The 14896-nt window shown below is 35.8% G+C and overlaps 1 protein-coding gene across 6 annotated transcripts in view; it reads left to right on the top strand.

Annotated features, from left to right (window-relative positions):
* TBK1 (TANK binding kinase 1) overlaps positions 1 to 11559 on the top strand; it is a 61661-nt gene extending 50102 nt beyond the window's left edge. For 4 of the 6 annotated variants that reach the window (XM_004381550.2, XM_023736107.1, XM_023736109.1 and 1 more), the window contains exons 14-21: positions 2971 to 3092; positions 3192 to 3268; positions 4927 to 4966; positions 5513 to 5614; positions 5737 to 5833; positions 6348 to 6454; positions 7013 to 7084; positions 10057 to 11556. In XM_004381550.2, coding sequence (XP_004381607.1) covers positions 2971 to 3092; positions 3192 to 3268; positions 4927 to 4966; positions 5513 to 5614; positions 5737 to 5833; positions 6348 to 6454; positions 7013 to 7084; positions 10057 to 10108 — 669 coding nt within the window. In that variant the 3' untranslated portion in view covers positions 10109 to 11556. Of the gene's footprint in view, positions 1 to 2970; positions 3093 to 3191; positions 3269 to 4926; positions 4967 to 5512; positions 5615 to 5736; positions 5834 to 6347; positions 6455 to 7012; positions 7085 to 10056 lie in introns of all 6 variants that reach the window. The other 2 variants (XM_023736110.1, XM_023736111.1) reach the window with 1 other exon arrangement.
* The last annotated feature ends 3337 nt before the right edge of the window (positions 11560 to 14896 follow it).

The raw sequence follows: 14896 nt of genomic DNA, 5'->3' as shown, positions 1-14896 counted from the left end.
TTGTTAACCAATGTCATAAAACAGCATGTGTGTTACTGTTACATGAGAAACTATCTGTTCTGTAAGCCTTCACCTGAAGTACAATAAAATATTTAAAAAAAAAAAAAAATGACAGAAAGTGAGGCGAGGCCAAGATGGCAGAGAAGTCAGATGCTTCTGGTGGTCCCTCTTACAACAAAGACCCAAAAAAACAAGTAAATCGATTATATTATATTAAGTAAATCTAGGAGCCCTGAACATCAAAGGCAAAGTTGAGGAATCGGACTGAGTGGCAGGGGGAGGGAGAGACGGTTCAGAAGCAGCAAGGGGTTGTCAGACTTGACCCGGCAGGAGCTGGCGCCCTGCAGGCCAGATTGGCTGGCGTGCTCAGTGAGGCAAGCAGTGGCATTTGGGATGTGTTTTCCACATCAAGAGAGATCGAGCGGCGGAGAGTCTACTCAAGCCTCCAGAACCAGTGAAAAGAGGTGCTCAGTCAACAAAAGATGAGTATACCCATCTCACCTACTGCGTGGATCAAAAAATACCCCATTTGGGAAGACCCTCTTTCCCATTTACCTGCTCCCTCCCTGCTCTGTACTGGGTCCCAGGCCAGCTTCAGTGATTGCCATGTCCCCTGGGGCCGGAAGTAGGACCCCTCAGGCTCCCTGAGGAAGATGAAAATCAAGAACTACAGTCTTTAATATGGATTACACCTCAACATAAAGAAAACAAAATTCCTCACGACTGGACCAGTAAGCAACATAATGATAAACGGAGAAAAGTTTGAAGTTGTCAAGGATTTCATTTTACTTGGATCCACAATCAACATCCATGGAAGTAGCAATGAAGAAATCAGACTACCCGTTGCATTGGGCAAATCTGCTGGAAAGGATCTCTTTAAAGTGTTAAAAAGCAAAGATGTCACCTGGAAGACTAAGGTGCGCCTGACCCAAGCCATGTTGTTCTCAGTCGCTTCATATGCGTGTGAAAGCTGGGCAGTGAATAAGGAAGACAGCAGGAAGAACTGATGCCTTTAAATTACAGTATTGGTGAAGAATATTGAATATACCGTGAACTGCCAGAAGAATGAACAAATCTGTCTTGGAAGAAGTACAGCCAGAATGCTCCTTTATAAGCAAGGATGGTGAGACTTTGTCTCACATACTTTGGACATGTTATCAGGAGGGACCAGTCCCTGGAGAAGGACATCATGCTTGATAAAGTAAATGATCATAGAAAAAGAGGAAGACCTTCAAACAAGATGCATTGACACAGTGAGTGCAACAGTGGGCTGAAGCATAGCAACAACTGTAAATATAGCTCTGGACCAGGCAGTGTTTCATTCTGTTGTACATAGGGTCACTATGAGTAGGAACTGACTTGATGCCACCTCACAACAACAATAAAGAGTTGTTACTCTATGAACATATAATTTTTATTTTTTTGTATAACGTTATGCTAGAAGTATTTTCCAGTTTTTTGGTACTACTCTTTTAGTAGACATAATATTGCAGTCAATGGAATTATTATAGTTTACTTATTATTCCCCTATTGTTGATCTTTCAGGTTATTTGCTATTTTTCACTCTTCTATGTAATGCTATAAGAAGTAACTTTGTTCTTAAACTACTTTCTGTTTTAAAGTATTATTTAACATTCTAAACATCAGTGTTAAACAGAAACCGTAAAAACTGTGATATATATTTGCCTATATAAAAATTCTAATTTTCAATGTTAAGAAAACTTAAAAAAGCAGATAAACTGGCAAAATGTGTTAAAGTGTTTGTTGTACAAATACCTCATACAAATTGATAAGGAAGACATTTGATCAGCAGTAAATAAATGAGTAAAGAGCATGTACAAATAGTTTACAAATGAAGAAAATTTATACATCTAGTGAATAAAAACTCTTGGGAAAAAAGTGTCCAACCACAATAATAATAGAAAATTACATATTTTAGTAACAGTAAGATACCTTTTTTGCCTTTCAAATTAATAGGACTTTAAAAATTATACCAATTCTGACAAGAGTGTGCCCTTTAAAAAGGGCAATTTTTGTTACTAGTGGCTGTGTAAGCTTGTGGCACAAGTGCTTGGCTACTAGACAAAAGGTTCAGAATCAACTCTGTGACAACTAACAACAACAACCCCCTTGAAATGTGTATTAGGAGCCTTCAAATACTGAGTCATAGTTAATCCTTTAATTCTAACGTCCATCCTTCCTTCAAAAGTTTTCCAAATAAGTGTGAGTAAGATTTATAGACAAGTGATTAATTTACTAAGCTTGACTTGAATGGGACCTTAAATGTGGTTTATTTTCATTTTCTGTTTTAAGAGGAGGGTTTTTTTGGGGGGGCTCTAAACAAAGAGAGAACAAATATTGAATACCTACACTTTATACTCGAACCATGCTAATGGTTTTGTGTTAATATTCACATCAACTCTGTCAGTTAACTTATTAGTCATATTTTTACAGGTAAGGAAACAGAAGCTTAATTTAATGATTAAAAGTATTTTATACTTTTTAAAAGGATGTTTAATGTATAAAGTGTTCTCTAAAATGTCTTAGGACTGGTTAGTCTCCTATTTTATTACCATATTTCATCATGTTAATTGTGAGACATTTTTTTCACATTTAACATTCTGAGATTTGTCTTACGATTGAAGGTATATTTAGTTTAGTTGGATCTTTTTTATTTCTTAGTGGTATATGAAATAATGGTATATCTTACAATCAAATCTTAGATTTGATAAAATATGGTATCTGACTGAGTTTCTTCACGTATAAAAAGTTAAGGAGTTTTAACCTAGCTCTTGGTGGACATCAACCAAAGAAACCATCCTTGCATTTAAAGATGGAAATAATTACTCAAACTTGAATTGAAGTAATGTATGAAAAAGAAATATGATCCATACTTTAGACTCCATTGACATTGTGATAGTCATTTATGGTTTTTGGCAATCTGGATCTGAACTCATTGGTTTTATTTAGCTTTCCAGTTCTCAGGGAACAATAGAAACCAATCTTCAGGATATCGGAAGCAAATTGTCTCCAGGTGGATTGCTGGCAGATACATGGGCACATCAAGAGGGCACTCATCCCAGAGATAGAAAGTAGGTTATAACTTTATTGGTAATTTCTGCTCTTAATTTTTAAATGTTCTTTTTCACATTGATTCAGTTAATTTATTTGGATTTTTCTTCCTTAAATAGTGTAGAAAGGCTACAAGTCCTGTTAAATTGCATCACAGAGATTTACTATCAGTTCAAAAAAGACAAAGCAGAACGTAGTAAGTAAAATTTGCCATTTGTTAATCTGATGAATCAGTCTTAGTAGTTCTAATTCAATTGAATTAATTCAGTTGAACTTAGTACGTAAGGTGGCTACTTTATTTATTTCAGATATGTGATTCCTTCAGGAAAGAAGTTGGGTTTACTAAAAATTATTCTTAAAACAGACATTTTGAATATTTTTAATTATTTTAAATCAGGGGTCTTGAACTCTAAAACCTCTAGAGACCAGGCAGCTTAACAGAAATGAGTGAGATTGGCCAGTGGGCTGAGGAGAACTAGAGAGGAGGTACCCCATCTAAAGAGGACAGCCATTCTCAAGGTCACTTGACTTATGGCCCTATCTTTCTTAAGAGAAGCAAGAATATAGTTTGTTAGAAATATCCTGATTTTTATTAATTTTTTTCATGGGCATCTTTTAAAGTGTATTTATTTATTGTACTTTAGATGAAGGTTTACAGAACAAACTAGCTTTTCTTTAAATAGTTAATACACACATTGTTGTGTGACATTGTTTGCCAACCCCCCAAGATGTCAACATTCTTCCCTTTATTGACCTTGGGTTCCCCATTACCAGCTTTCCTGTCCCCTCCTGCCTTCTCATCCTTGCCCCTGGACTGGTGTGCCCATTTAGTCCTGTTTTGTTTTATGGGCCTGTCTAATCTTTGGCTGAAGGGTGAACCTCAGGAGTGACTTCATTACTGAGTCTCTGGGGGTCATACTCTCAGGGTTTCTCCAGTCTCTGTCAGATCAAGAAGTCTGGTCTTTTTTTTTTTTTTTTTTTTTTTTTTTGTGAGTTAGAATTTTGTTCTACATTTTTCTCCAGCTCTGTTCCAGACCCTCTATTTTGATCCCCGTCAGAGCAGTCGGTGGTGGTAGCCAGGCACCATCCAGTTGTTCTGGACTCAGTCTGGTGGAGACTGTAGTACTTGCGGTCCATTAGTCCTTTGCCCTAATCTTTCCCTTATGTCTTTGGTTTTCTTCATTCTCTCTTGCTCCAGATGGGGTGAGATCAATGGAGTATCTTAGATGGCCACTCGCAAGCTTTTAAGACCCCAGATGCTACTCACCAAAGTAATATGTAGAGCATTTTCTTTATAAACTGTATCATGGCAATTAAGCTAGATGTTTCCTGAGACCATGGTCCCCACAGCCCTCAGCCCAGTAATCTGGTCCCTCAGGGCGTTTGGATGTGTCTGTGGAGCTTCCATGACCTTGCCTTGGACAAGTTGGGCTGGCTTCCCCAGTTTTGTGTCTGTCTTACCCTTCACCAAAGTTACCACTTATCTATTGTCTGTTTAGTGTTTTTCCCTCTCAACACTCCCCTCCCTCATAACCATCAAAGAGTGTTTCTTTTTGTGTGTAAACCTTTTCATGGGTTTTTGTAGTGGTGGTCTCATAGAAATAATCCTCATTTTTAAATGTTGGCAGTCAATTTTTTTTTTTTATGTTATCACTCTACAGACCAAATAAAAACATTTGTGGGCCGTGTTATCCCATGGACCACCAGTTTGTGATATCTGCTTTAAACTCTTAGGTCTTTTGAAGCAATAATCGAAATATACATATAAATTGTAAAAAATTAAAAATTTAGAAATTTGTATAATAATTTTATGATTCTACATTTTAAAAGTTAATTTTTTTTTCTTATTTCTAGGGCTAGCTTATAATGAAGAACAAATTCACAAATTTGATAAGTAAGTATTCAGGTTATGTTTAATATAATTTTCAGTGCTCTTTTTGTTATCTTACTAATATGATTCTTCTCAAAGTTGAAATTAATTGCAATAAAGAGTACTTTTTTAAATCTTGACGTTACAGGATTGTTACCATGTGCGCACATTTTCAAATTCCTCATCAAATTGCACTTATCTGATCCCTGGTTGGGAGGCTACCTAGACAGGAAAAGGCAGGGGGTAGGGGGGATCACCATTCCACTTAGTCTTCTGCTACACATGCGCTGTTTACAGAGAACAGATATATAGCGAGGACAGGGGAGGACACAGACTTAACCACCTACTTAACCTTAATCTTCATTCAGTAAATATTTTTTTAACACTTTCACTTTGAACCTTTTTCCTCTTGCTGCTGTAATGTCTATCTTAGAAACCTTTTCTGTCTACTGTAAATACTTAAAAGTTACAACAGTCATAAAAATGGATTAATTTCAAATGTTTCAAAATTTTTTAATATTGGAGACAGTGAAATTTGTTTAAGCCTCTTTGATTATTTCTTAATTCCAGGCAAAAACTGTATTACCATGCAACAAAAGCTATGACCCACTTTGCAGATGAGTGTGTTAAAAAGTATGATGCATTTTTGAATAAGTCAGAAGAATGGATGAGGTAAGTAAGTGTGTTTTGGGGTGAGGGTGGTTGACTGCAATATACAATTTAATGTTCATGCTATTTTAAAAGAATTAATGTTTCACTAGACTACCTATTAATCAATTATTTTTGATTTTCAGAAAGATGCTTCATCTAAGGAAACAGTTGTTATCTCTAACTAATCAGTGTTTTGATATTGAAGAAGAAGTATCAAAGTATCAAGACTACACTAATGAGGTACAGCTATCAAAAATCTTTATATCTAGAAAAAGAGCCTTTTTCTCCCTTAGCCAAAATAAAATAGAATTCTCCTCAATTTAGACCTGATAGTAATTGAGAAGGGATAAATAGGATATAATGTGCCTATACCGTATTTTTACAGCAAAAAAGTTAGCATAGCAAGATTTCAAACATACCTCATGGGGAGAGAGGGTGTGGTTGGCAAACACACATAGAAGGCATGCGCTATTTGCAGAAAAAGACGGTGTTCTGTTTTCTCACTCATTTTTGATATGTATCCTGAGCCAAATTTTAAAAATGTAGATATTTTACAACTCAAAAACATCTGATAGACCATTCTTTTATCGTGTATAAAAAAAGAAATTTTTTTAAGTGTTAAGTATTGTATCATTAATGATTTTGAAGTAAAAATTTAAAGCTATAAAGGGCTTATTAAAATCTATAATATTCAGTTCTAAGATCTGTAGTAAGTATTCTGTTGTATGATTGATGTAGGTTTTTAATATTTCAGTTACAAGAAACTTTGCCTCAGAAAATGTTTGCAGCCTCCAGTGGAATCAAACATACCATGACCCCAGTCTATCCAAGTTCTAACACATTAGTGGAAATGACTCTTGGGTAAGACACTTATAATCGGTAACTACAGTGTTTTCATTTGCTTTTATTTTGGTTTGTGATCTTGTGCTTATATTTTGAAATCTTTTATGTTTCCTTTGAGTACAGTGTTTGACAATGTTATTAAATGAGTTAGTTAAATCTAGAGAACTAAAACATAATATAAATATACTGTGTTTTGTCACCAATAACACATGCTTTCTGCATTTGTTTGCTGGCTGTGCCCCCCACTTAGGTATTTTCATAAGTGTGCTATGCTAATTTTTTTACAACAACATGTGGAAGAGGATTGGCATGGCAGCGTTTGTGAGGGTGCCTCATGGGGAGGGCGTGGCTGGCAAACAAATGCAGAAGGCATGTGTTAGTTGCATAAAAATACGGTAATTATAAAAGTGTGCAGGGGAGGCAAGAGAGGTATGGAAACTGTTCTCTGTGAAATTTTTCTGTAAACATAAAATTGCTCTAAAACAAAAGCGTATTAAAGTCAAATATATATAATTCTAAAACATTTGTATACTTGTTTTGAGCAGATGTGCTTATTTGTTTTTTTTATATGTATAGTATGAAGAAATTAAAGGAAGAGATGGAAGGTGTGGTTAAAGAACTTGCTGAAAATAATCATATTTTAGAAAGGTGAGTAATGCAAAAGTCATACTACACTGTAATTTTATATGCAGTTGAGTACATGTTTGTCTATACTTGTGTCTGCTTCTTGTATCAGTAAGCTAAGCAGAGGAAAGGGGATGTAAAGTCAGATCCGTTATGTTTTTCAGTGGGGTCGTAAAATCACTGATGCCTTTTTATGTGTTTGGGGTCATTTTCATAAAGACAATTCAACTATGATTGATTCCATTTTATAGGAGTATCTGGGGAAATTAGTACAATAACTTGCTTATTTGAATCAATTTTTGAAAACCAAAATCCTTTGCACGTAGTTTTCTGTAATTGCTCATTAAAATCATAATTTTCAATTTTGGGAACTTGAGTTGCTTGTAAGATAGCAGTCCTCTGATTGGTACTCTGTAACTTGCAGAGCCCTCTGCAAAACTCCTTGCAGAGCCCTCTGCAAAACTCCTTGCAGAGCGAGTGCCCTGTGTAAGGAGCTGGTGTCTGTTTACTGTCTACAAAGTCCTAGTAAGGCAGGGAGAAAGAATCTGAAAGGGACAGAGCTAATCAGGCCATTTTTGGGTGACTGGTCCCTCATATTTGGCTCTGTGACAGTGCCTTCTCTTTCAGCCCTTAGGTACTCCTCTACAGGTTCTCTAACCTTTAAAACTCTAATAAATATATTTCACATTTATAAAGGCCAAATAAAGGAGTCAGAATTGACTCTACGGCAACTAACAACATCGAGAACAAGGCTTGGAAAGGTTAATTACCAGGAAGTAATATGGTTTTTGAGCGAAATACAGAAAGTTATCAGACAGATCTATGGTATTATCTGATTTTTTTCAATATGAGTTGATTTTTAGCATACATTCTGCTGTCATAATTTCAAACAATATATAATTCTAAAAACTTGAAAATGAACAACTTTTCTCATGACACCCCCATTCTCAAAGGTAATCACTATTAATAGTTTGGTGTGCATGTGTTTGTTTTATAAGAATAGAATCATTCTGTTCATAGTGGTTTAATCTTTTTTTTTTTCACTAAATGTATCAAGAGTATTTTTTTCATGTCCATATACACATCTCTATCTCTTTCATTTTCAACAGCTGCCTGATATTCCAATGTATGGATCTACCGTAATCTGTTTTACCCATCCCTATTTATTGGGCATTTAATTTGTTTCTAATACTTCACAATTAAAAACACCCACATTGGTGAACGTCCTTGTGTGTGTGTATATATATATCTTCATAAACTTGTGGCAGAATTTTTGTGGGATCAGTTTATGTGAAATTGTTGGGTCAGAGGGTATGGACATTTAAATTTTGATTGTATTGTTAATTTGTTCTTTAAAAGGGTTGTGTGTTATGGTTCCATACAGGACAAAAACTATGCCTTTGTCAACACTGAATCAGCTTTTTAAGTGCTTGCCAGTTTGTTTCGTAAAAACTGATATCTTAATGTTTTAATTTGCATTTCTCTGGCTAATAGTGATGTCAAGCATCTTTTTATATTTTTATTTTCGCTATTAATTGCCTGTTAGGTTTTTGTTTTGTTTTATCTTTTTCTATTGGTTTGTAGGAACTATGTAGTAACTAACTTATTATAGTATCCAGTTTATAATTTCTTCACAACTTCAGCTAAATCCTAAATTTATCCTATAGAGCTGAAGATCAGCAAGTAGAAGCAACTGTTAAAATATGCTTCAGCAAACTTTTATATTGAGTAACTTATGCCTTGCGGATTAAAATCCCCAATTCCCAAAGCATGTCCAATAAATCAGTTCCCATGTGATTTATTTTCAGGTTCATTTGACAGTATATGGGTGATAGTGTGGCATAATTTTAACTTAAGTGACAATTCAAGTGACAGAATTAGTGATAGAAGCCAGGTCTCATGTAGAATGTTGTACCACTCTGTCTCCACATGAATATACTATATCACTTCATTTATTATCACCCTTCCCAAATCAGTTTCCCCTCTAATTTCCTTATCCTCTTCGATGGGACCATCTTTCTCCTACTCTGTTAAACATAAAACATTTTAGACACTTACTCTTCTTTACTCCTTCTCATCAAGTTGGGTAGTCTTTCAAAATCTTCCTTCCCTCTCATCACCATAATTCAGATCGCTTTCCCTCTCATGGAGCCCTGGTGGCATGATGGTTAAGAACTCAGCTACTAACCAGAAGGACAGCAGTTTGAGTCCACCAGCCGCTCCTTGGAAGCCCTATAAAAAAAACCGGTTGCTATCGAATCGATTCCAACTCATAGAAACCCTATGGGGCAGTTCTACTCTGTCCTGTAGAGTCGCTATGAGTCATAATTGACTCGAGGCAACAGGTTTGGTTTCCCTCTCACATATGAGCTATGGTAATAGCCTGTTAACCTATTTCCCTAATCCCAGGCTCTTCCCATCTGTAATGGATATTACAGCCAAAGTAACCTCCCAAATACTGATCTAGTCATGCTGCTCTCTTGGCTTAAAAACCCCTAAGCTCCTGTTACCTAAAAGGTCAATTCTAAATTCACACTTCCATTCAAAGAATATAACAGCCTGGCCCCAGCCTATTCGCCCAACTTTATTGCCCACTACTCCCCAAAATAACATTCTGTTTTCTAGCAAGTTTCCATTTCTCATTATCCCTTGAGTATGTCAGACTTACTTCTATCATTGATGTAGACTTACTCTACATCATCATTGCCTATAATTCCCATCCCACTCCACCAAAAAGAAAGTATGAAGTTCTTACTAACTTTCTAGATTACATCACTCCCCATTTTCTCTTAAGAAGTCTTCCCTAGTCATTACCTTGTATTTTTTCCATATATTTTTATTAACACTACTATGTTTCAGAGTAAGAAATAGAGCAAATCACAGGTGCTTAAACTCTTTAAAAATAACTATTCCTTTGAAAAATATTCTGTATTATTCTTTAAGATGTTGGGGGCCAAATAAATTAATCTTTTGAAATTGCTTGTTTTGTGTTTTAGGTTTGGCTCTTTGACCATGGATGGTGGCCTTCGCAATGTTGACTGTATTTAGTTTTCTAAGAAGTTTGAGAAAAGTTTCCATTTGCACAAGAAAATAATGCTAGGGCATTAAATGAATGCCTCTGTCAGTGGTCTCTGGTTTCTACAATTCAATACTTGATGTGGGAATGTAAATATGTACTATATTGTAAATACATAAAAAATATATTGATTTTTGGCTGCTGTTAAAATGTAATTTTACCTTTTAACATTTATAATTATATGAGAAAATTTGACCTCAGTGAGCAGTAGAAGAAAGCCATGACCAATATATTGAGATACTGATTTCTGACTGCCTATGGAGAACATTTTTAAGTGGAGCCAAAATTGGCATCTTTACAAATCAGAGAAGACTGACAAATTGATATTGTTTGTAAATGGTAGAATGGAGAAGTGGCTTTTGTGAATGAGGAACAGAACCAAACCACTGTTTTACTAGGATCACAGTTTTTTTGAGAAGAATAAAACGGCATTACTTCATTTTACAAGGTGCCCAGACCCCCAGGTATCCTTGTATCTGTTTAATTTCAGGTGATGAATTATTGAGCAAAATTTTTAATGTGATTTAATTACTAAAAACCATTTTTTCTTTTGGCCTTAAACGTATAATTGTCATAAAAATTTTAGGGTCATTTCACCTGTTTTAAGCTGTATATTTTTTCTTTATTTTAATTCTGCTTACTACTTCATGAAAAAATATCAATAAATTTCTTGATTTTAATGTAAAGAGTTTGTGTGTATCTGTACACAGTTTAAGAAACAGAAGTTATCTTTTGAAATAAATAGTATGGGTGATGATGGTAAATTATTCTCAGATATTGGCTCTAGGGGCAATTTTATGTCTTTTATAAACCCAATGATTACAAGTTTAGTAAAAGTTCTTTTGTAAGTTTATGCGATACAGATTCAAAGGGTACATTCTGTTTAAAAAACCTACCCAGAGTTCAGACTAAAGGATTGTGCTCAGCAAAAAATTATTTCATCTACCTAGGGTTTTCATTTGTTTTTGTTTTGGTTTCTGGTTTATCAGACTATTGAAGTGTGATTATGTACAATGCGTGTGTCATAAACTACCATGTCCTAGAGAGTAAGTACATTTGACTACCATGGACATCAGAAAATAAATTGCTTTAAAAACTGAAAATGAATTAAGGTTTTATTTGAGATAGTTGGTGCATTATTGTAGTAGGGAATTTTGAGAGTCACATGTACACATTATAGAAATAAATGCCTGGGTGAGTTCTGTATATAAATACTGTTATCCCCTATCATGAGAGAGTGTGCAGTGAGGGGATGTTTAATCCCTCTTGATTTTAATTTTCATTTGACCATTTAACATGTATATCTTTAACTGTATACTTTAAATGTTTACATCACTGAGCATTAGATAAAGTTTTATTAAAATTATGTAATCAGTATTTTTGTAGAGTAAGTGTTTATTTTAGAACCTCGAGAAAAGAATACCAGTAAACAAACTCTCACTGAGAGGATTGTGTTTTTTATTAGTTGAATTGATAAAAACAAATCTGTTCCACATTAGTATTTTTTTAAAAGACTGACTGTTTTACTCCTCATGACAATGACATGGAAACCAAGCATTCTTGCTTTCACTGTTTTACATTAAAAAATACATCCTCCTAGATGCCCATCAACAGATGAGTGGATAAACAAACTACAGTACGTACACACAATGGAGTACTACGCAATGAGAAAGATCAATGATGAATCTGTGAAGCATCTCCTAACATGAATGAAACTGGAGGACATTATGCTGAGTGAAATAATCACAAAGGACAAATATTGTATGAGACCTCTATTGTAAAAACCCATGAAAAAGTTCACACACAAAATGTAACAATCTTTGTTGGTTACCAGGGATGGGAGGGGTGGGGGAAATACTAAATAGGCAATAGATAAGTGGTATCTTGGGTGAAGGGTGAGACAGTATACAATACAGGGGAAACCAGCACAACTTGTACAAGAAAACGTCATGGGAGCTCCATAGACACATCCAAACTCCCTGAGGGGCTGAATTGCTGGATGGAGGGCTGTGGGGACCATGGTCTCGGGGAACATCTAGCTCAACTGGCATAACACAGTTTATAAAGACAATATTCTCCATTCTACCTTGGTGAGTAGCATCTGGGGTCTTAAAAAAGCCTGTGAGCAGCCATCTAAGATACTCCACTGGTCTCATCCCTTCGGGAGCAATGGAGAATGAAGAGAACAGGATACGAGGAAAAGATCAGTCCGAAGGACTAATTGTCCACAGCTACCAAGGCCTCCACCAGACTGAGTCCAGTACAGCTAGATGGTGCCCGGCTACCACCACTGACTGCTCTGACCAGGATCACAACAGAGGGTTCTGGACAGAGCTGGAGAAGGATGTAGAACAAAATTCTAACTCACAAAAAAAAAGACCAGATTTACTGGTCTAAAGGAGACTGGAGAAACCCCGAGAGTATGGCTCCCAGACACCCGTTTAGCTCGGTGGTGAAGTCATTTCCGAGGTTCACCGTTCAGCCTGGGAGTGGACAGCCCCATAAAACCAAATGGGACTAATGAGGCACAGCAGTCCAGGGACAAGGGCCAGAAGGGAGAAGACAGGAAAGCTGGTGATAGGGAACCCAAGGTTGAGTAAGGATAGTGTTGATGGGTTGTGAGGTTGTTAACCATTGTCATAGGGCAACGTGTACTGTTAAATGAGAAACTGTTTTGTTCTGTAAGCCTTCATCTAAAGTGAGAATAGCAGCACAATTGGAAGAGCGTAGTCGATGTCACTGAGCTGTGCATGTAGAAATTTTTGAAATGGTGTATCTTCGGCTATGTATATTTTCACCCAACCAAAAAGGGTTGAGAAGGGAGAGGGTTGACATGTTGTGGGGTTGTTAACCAATGTCATAAAACAATATGTGTACTACTGTTTCATGAGGAACTATTTGTTCCGTAAGCCTTCACCTGAAGTACAATTAAAAAAAAAATAACATCCTCATTGAAAACATTTTTAAGTCAATAAATATAAGGTGATACCAGCCTGTTAATCTAATTTTCAGAGTGACTAGTGAAATTAGCTTTAAAATAAGTTGTATCTTTAGTAGTGCTTTTTTTCAACATTAGAATATGCTTCCAAAAGATAGGGATTAATGATATAAAAAGTAGTGTATATAACAAGTAGAGGAGGTAGTGGATTTAACTCAACATAAAAGAGAGATTATAGTTTGAACAGCAGAAGAAATAATCAAATATGAAATGATTTTGAAGTATGTGAAAGAGAATAAACAAGAAGAATTAGAGGTTAGGAAAAAAATGTGAAAAATAATCCCATAACATCTTCTAAAATTATAATTCCACTTCATCTATTTCTGAAATTACCAAATGCTGCATCAGTGCCTTATAGACATCATTACACTGTCTCAAGCTGATTACTTCCGCTTAGATATACAAGATCTTCTCAGAACATTTTTTTAGCCCATTAGTGAAATGCTGAATAGCAGACTAAAATCTAAAGCAGGACCCTGGAAAAATCTTGCTGTTTTACACATTTCTTGACACGTAAGAATCAGTCGAATTCTTTTATTTCTGGGATAAATTCCTGCCGAGGTTTAAAATAGGCATCATTTTTTTTAGTGAAAAAAAAAAATACAGAAAACAAATGAGATCAAGGTTACAGCTTTGGGAGATAACTCGTTCACCACTGTGTCCTAAGAATTGTCATTGACGGGTGCTGGGTTGGCAGATACCAGTTTCTTCACTCTGAAAATTATTGTGTTTGTATGAGGATAGTGGGAGAGTCTGCTTAAAAATTATCAAGTGTTGTATTAGGTTAGAGTTTCTGAAGCTTAAAGCTCTTTCTTTAGAAAGAACATCTATTAATACAGTTTCTAGTTATGAGGGCTAAGGTCTAAAGGACAAACCAAAGGAATGACAGAGGAAGGGGATTTAGGGCTAACAGGTGGCCCCCAGACATATTGGCTGAAAGAGTTCACAGCTAAAGTGTCACATGTGGGTGTTGCTGTGTTTTCATCTTCCATGCTGTCTGTAGCACTGTTAGTTCTAGCGATGGCGGTAAGAAGTGACTTTAGCAAGACCTTCAGGAGACTAGCCCGGCTCTTTTACTGGTTCCCCAAGTCACTGACCTGCTCAAAGAATCAGAAATCCAAATTGCTGTGGTGCCAAGGTGGAGGTAAGTTACCTTAGGCTAACGCATCATTTCAAATACATTTTCTTTTGATACTAAAAAACGGGGCAAAGCACTTGACGTTTTTAAAAAATATTATTTAAAAAATATTATTTAAAATGATCATTGGGGGGAAAATTGAAAGAACATTAACTAAAACAATTTGAGGGTGAGGTATTAAGAGCAATGAACATTTCTTATCCAATTTTATGCTTCTTGAGCATTTAGATTCAGAAAAGTTTTCTAGAGAGAAATGGAGAAGGTTTAGCTTTTTAAAAAACTTGTAAATGAAGTTCTTATTTTCAGCGAACATTTGTTTACTTGTAGTGCTAAAACACTTCAGGATAAACAGAAAAGAATAATCACAGAGTGAGTTCCCCTCTTTCCCCTAGAAAACTGAAAAGGTCAATGGGCCTTGTATTTCTTTTTTCTTTAGTGGGGTGGGTGGTCAGTTTACGTGTCATGTTTTAGCCAGGTATTTATTGATGTGACATTTGAAAGCACCTTCAATACCTGTATGTTCTGTCTGGTTCAGCCTGACCATGATGTGAAAGGGTCAGAGGAGAGGGATCAGAGGCAGTAGATGACTTCTCAAAGTCTGGCATCTGATGTACTTTCTGCAGA

This window comes from Trichechus manatus, unplaced genomic scaffold (genome assembly GCF_000243295.1).
Source record: "Trichechus manatus latirostris isolate Lorelei unplaced genomic scaffold, TriManLat1.0 scaffold00086, whole genome shotgun sequence".
NCBI classification, from domain to species: Eukaryota; Metazoa; Chordata; class Mammalia; order Sirenia; family Trichechidae; genus Trichechus; species Trichechus manatus.
Note: the sequence above shows the minus strand (reverse complement) of the source record. Positions and strands in the feature narration are given on the sequence as shown.